The sequence below is a fragment of the Nicotiana attenuata genome, chromosome 4 (assembly GCF_001879085.1).
Source record: "Nicotiana attenuata strain UT chromosome 4, NIATTr2, whole genome shotgun sequence".
NCBI classification, from domain to species: domain Eukaryota; kingdom Viridiplantae; phylum Streptophyta; class Magnoliopsida; order Solanales; family Solanaceae; genus Nicotiana; species Nicotiana attenuata.
The window spans coordinates 9,132,702-9,137,700 of record NC_031992.1 but is presented as its reverse complement, the minus strand read 5'-3'; the positions used below and the strand labels follow the sequence as shown (position 1 = coordinate 9,137,700).

The window sequence follows — 4,999 nt, the reverse complement described above, 5'->3', positions numbered from 1 at the left end:
TAATACCCCCCCACCCCCCCCCCCCCCAAAAAAAAAAAAAAAAAGAAACTTCTTCTAGTAACCTGGCAAATTGACAGAATAAGTAAATAACAAAAGCCACTCCAGGAAGTATCAATTTGAGGAAGACTAAGTGGAAAGTATGAGCCGAACCAAACAAATAGTACAAGATCCGAATACTAGCAGAACATTCGTTGTGCCAAACACATTATTACTCCAGGTAAATGACATGGGAGCAAACTTGGTCAGTGCAACTAATTGTCTGTTTTAAGAACATAAGATGAAGCTATACGGAATGTCTCAGGATTATGCAAAGACCAACTAATGGTATAAAGAGAACTATGATCTTACGCAAGGTCACCCCCAATAAGAAGCATGTCTCCACGTGGCAGTGTAAGCATTGAACCATTGACTTGAAGTCGGAGTGAAGGTTGAGCAAGAAGCCGAGCCACAGTGTAGGAAGAATTTCCACCATCTCCTGTATCAGCCATGAAGTCAAACCACAGACCATCCTTTTCACTGAATTGATCATACAAAAGATCCTCTTGCTTAGCCCCGTCTTCAACCCTGCTCATAGCCGCCTAACCATCAAAGAATTTTAAGACAATGTAAGGTCAACTCAACTACATCCCATTATAAGCACAACGAGAAATTAGCAAGATTAATTAAATTCATGGAACAAATAATCTACTTATGCAAGGACGTTGCCATTAATCATAAAAAGTACAAATCTGTTATATACTCATCATTTCATTAACATGTGCATACATTTTATCAAAAGGAGGAACACATGATCCTTGATCGTTCTAAAGTCTTGCAACAAATAAGACTGCAGCATCTCGTAAGTTGTGGGCCTTGTGGGACTAGGAAATTCATCTGAAAGCTGAATACAGTTTGAAGGAATTTAGAACATCATATAAGTTACCTGCATCATTCGCATATCAAAGCGTCCAACAAACAAAGTTACGGAGACCAGCAGGTCAAACATTGTCTTGAATAAATCAGCAGATGTCCTGCAACCCCAGCAACCAGCGTGTTATATTAAAAAGATTGATAGAGCTCTTTTCACTATAGAATACTGGCCCCACAGGTGCGAGAGGAGACGTAAGAGGTATAACGAAAGAACATACCCTGAATACCAAGGAACCATATCCAAGAACTCAGGTTTCGTTTGCTTTTTCTTCAATTTGTCAAACTCTTTGAGTGACAAAGGACGCGAGAGAGCCCATCTGTTAATCATTATAGGTTGAACTGTAAGTGGACAAGAAACTCTAGCAGAATGGTGCTTACAATTCACTCCAAGCAGGCAAAATCCCAGAATAAAATCAGCTAAAAAAACTGTGATCACAATTTACTCGAGAGTTGCTTTCTTCCAAAAAATTTACTCAAAAGAGTTACTTTTATATTAAAGCGTTTCTAATTTTGAATAGGGTGCTGTGCCTGATCAACGAACCAGGTGGCATTTAAAGCACTAGTTACAATAGCAGCCAGAATATGGTGACTTGCTTTTTTATAAATGACACTATAATACATTTGCCGTCATAAGAAAATCATAGACACTCTTCATCTTTAAATGATATTTCCGTAATAGACGAATAAGGAACAAGCGACTAACCCCTTGATCCATTCTGGAATCTGCAGGGCCTAAGCTAAGTAACAAAGTAGACAGATTTCCTAACATCATATAATCCAGTAAGACTTTTTTTTTGTGTGAAGTTAATCCGCTAAGAAATTGTTCACCCGAAATTCGGAAAGTTATTGCACAGCGAGCACATTTTCACAATTGGACCTTGTACAGCAAATGCCAAAGCGATATCTAAAATTGTGCATCTCTAGCAGCTGTTTCACAGGAAAAGACATCCGCGGAGAAGGACTTTATTATGCAAACAAATATTTGAGCTACTCACCCTGATGACCTTTCCACAACATAATTTGCAATGTAGAGGCCTATAAAAGTGGCCCACAATGAATATAGTGGAGAAATTTCATTTGACGATTCGGCACACGAGCCATTGCAAGTTAACTGAAAGGAAAAAATTCAGAAATAAAGAAGAGGGCAACAGCAACATAAGATCCTCCGTTATATCAAGTACTAGAAGATATGAGAAAACAGGAATTTTGAGAGACAATACCTCTCCATAAATGACCCACTTGGATAAAAAAGGATAATCACTGGCTGAGCCAACTGGAGCAAACCAAGATTTGCAGACTTGGTCTTTCAACTTAGTCATGCCTACAAATTTCGCAAGCCAAGTGTTCCGCTCTTCCTTATTCCACAACGAAAACCAAGAATTCCTCCGGTCAAATGTCTTTTCCCTTACTACAGCAAGGTTACCACAGTGACTATAAAACACGCAGCAGGCTATGCTTAAAACCTGCAGAGATAATGAAGCAATAAGACAAAGGCCCCAATTATTTTACTGTCATCTTAGGAAGTGTTCCGAAAACTTACAGCACAGTTTTGAACAATTGTCAGGATCTCGGGCCTCTTTCCAGCCACGCGAGCAACAAGGCCAAGATACCAGAGCCCGAGAAATATAACATGGAAAACGAGAAGAAACAAAATAGATGAGACAAATAAGGTCAGAAACAAAGACAGGTTCATTCTGAGATCTACTCCCATAGATTGAAAACTGGGAAGATGATAGAGAGCAGCCACAAGTATCCAAGCTATATACCTGCAAAAACGCAATTCTCTCATTACCAGTTTAATCAGTTTATTTACTAAAGAATTAGTGGTTATTAAGCCAGATATAGAAAGAAAAGACTTACCAACGGCTAAAATTTGAATAACTCGGTTTAAATGTTTTCCCTATAAATGGAGATGAAAAGAAGTAAAAGAATCCGAGCAAACAGGCATACATTGACCACCACTTGACATTGCTATCTAACTTCTGAACAAGTGTATGCATGTTATCTGATGATATAAAAAATAAGCATCCTACAAACACTGCGATGACCAAATGCCGCGAATGCTCATGTGGATAAGGATAAGAGTGAGTTAAGATTGTCCTAACTGTCTCCATTTTTAGAGTATCAAGCAGACCACTGGACTGCTTATCGGACCCCATTAAGCAAGCAGTATTAGATTAGATCCCAACACACTTCTCTGCATAAAAGTTCTCCGCAATGAATTTTACTTCACAGGAACCAACTGCAAAGAAGAGAAAAAAGAGTACGTCTTAAATTTATAACCCCAATAATCATGACTAAAGCATGTAATCAACCCCCCAATTTGTAATCAAAACTTGACACTGAAAACTATATCAAAAAGTCAAGCTTTGCATATGCACAATATTATTCCAAATTAACCAAATTTAACAACTCATATGACTAGGAGGTCACGGGTTCAAGCCGTGGAAACAGCCTCTTGCAGAAATGCAGGGTAAGGCTGCGTACGCCGTACAGTAGACCCTTGTGGTCCGGCCCTCCTCCCGCTATGCGCAGGAGCTTAGTGCACCGGCTGCTCTTAATGTAAGTAAGAAGGAAACTACTCAGTGAAGTATTGATTTTGAAAAAGTCCCAAGGTAGCAGTCAATGATAAAGATTCAAAATTTAGTAAAATGGGACAATAATTCAATGAAAAACTGACTCCTATTTTCAGGAAAGGCAAAAACTTATGACATGCTGAAAATTAAAAAGACATTCTTTAAAATGGCAGATGGGTATATAATAATATAAACTCTCACATCAAAGTTCAAAAGTGTGAAACAGAAGGAACAATCAAACAATAAAATCACCAAAATAACTGTCAACAGCAAGTTCATACTATTTTCAAGAACTGAGAAAACCCCACAATTATATTAACACAAAAAGGGAGAAAAACTTACCTGAATGAAGATATAGTGAGAAGAGAGCGAGCGAAAAAATTATGGGTCTGTTTCTATATATGTAATGGACAATTCAGTAGTACAATATTATAATTCTGAGATTAGAAAACCGACATCAGCATATTATCTGAGGATATCTGCAAGTGGAAGTAACCATTTTCTTGCAAAAGAATCAGCATATTCTCTTTAACGACTTTTTGGTATATAATTATAGGACTGCAAAATTAACGACTGTTGTTTGATGTGACCAAAAAATAAAAAAGATTGCTTGTGATTGGCAATTTGAGCAGCCAAACATCCGACAGTGATTTGGTTTGGTTTTTATTTGCTTTTCTCTTCAGAAAATTGTGCTTTTCAGTCCGTTGGATTTTAGCTCGCCACGTAGTTCAATGCGTGTTTCTAAGACCAGTAGAAGACTAGACACGTGTGTCTGCTGCTGTTTTTTGTTGACTTACTTTTCTATATTTCTGGTCTAGTCCCTCAGTAATTTTTATTAAGGAATTAACCCAAATATATATATANTATATATATATATATATATATATATATATATATATATATATATATATATATATATATATATATATATATCGGCTAGAAGAGGTAAATATTAAATCTGCCGACTATTTGTGTAACAATCCTATTTTTATTCCTCCCAAAACTACACCTCAAACTTTACTTTTGATTTACAAAAGTCGTAAGTTGATATTCAATTCGTAAGAGATCAGTCATAGCACAATTTCTCTCTCTTAAATTCTCTCCTTCTTCTCTCTAGATGTCAAACTTCTCAGCAGACCCCACCCGACCACCAAATCCCATCCGACCACCAGACCCACCTGACCAAACAAGGCAGAAGCCGACAGCTCAGCCCTCTCTCTCATCTAAAGGCCACAAAGATTTCCTAACGGCTAGATCAGATGCTACCACCACCGGAACCACCAATGAACCTCCAATCACCACCTTACTTTCAAACGAAATCAGCCAACCTAAACCAACAAAATCTTCAATCCTTCCGATAATATCCAGAATCACAATCATGTAAGCAACCACACTACCTTCCCAAAAATATCGTCTAATTTTGATCAACCACAACCCAAACCTACCCACCCAACCCCCAAACAATTGACCTTACCCAAGTGACCAGCAACATATGCAGCCCCAAAATAGTAGGC

The 4,999-nt window shown here is 37.9% G+C and overlaps 1 protein-coding gene across 1 annotated transcript in view; it reads right to left on the bottom strand.

Moving 5' to 3' along the window:
* Nucleotides 1–4,136, bottom strand: part of LOC109224951 — a 9,009-nt gene extending 4,873 nt beyond the window's left edge. Inside the window, exons 1-8 of the mRNA XM_019389526.1 lie at nucleotides 3,828–4,136; nucleotides 2,770–3,151; nucleotides 2,450–2,675; nucleotides 2,130–2,372; nucleotides 1,905–2,020; nucleotides 1,128–1,226; nucleotides 923–1,010; nucleotides 349–578 (exon numbers count right to left, since the gene is read on the bottom strand). Coding sequence (XP_019245071.1) covers nucleotides 349–578; nucleotides 923–1,010; nucleotides 1,128–1,226; nucleotides 1,905–2,020; nucleotides 2,130–2,372; nucleotides 2,450–2,675; nucleotides 2,770–3,068 — 1,301 coding nt within the window. The 5' untranslated portion in view covers nucleotides 3,069–3,151; nucleotides 3,828–4,136. The remainder of the gene's footprint in view (nucleotides 1–348; nucleotides 579–922; nucleotides 1,011–1,127; nucleotides 1,227–1,904; nucleotides 2,021–2,129; nucleotides 2,373–2,449; nucleotides 2,676–2,769; nucleotides 3,152–3,827) is intronic.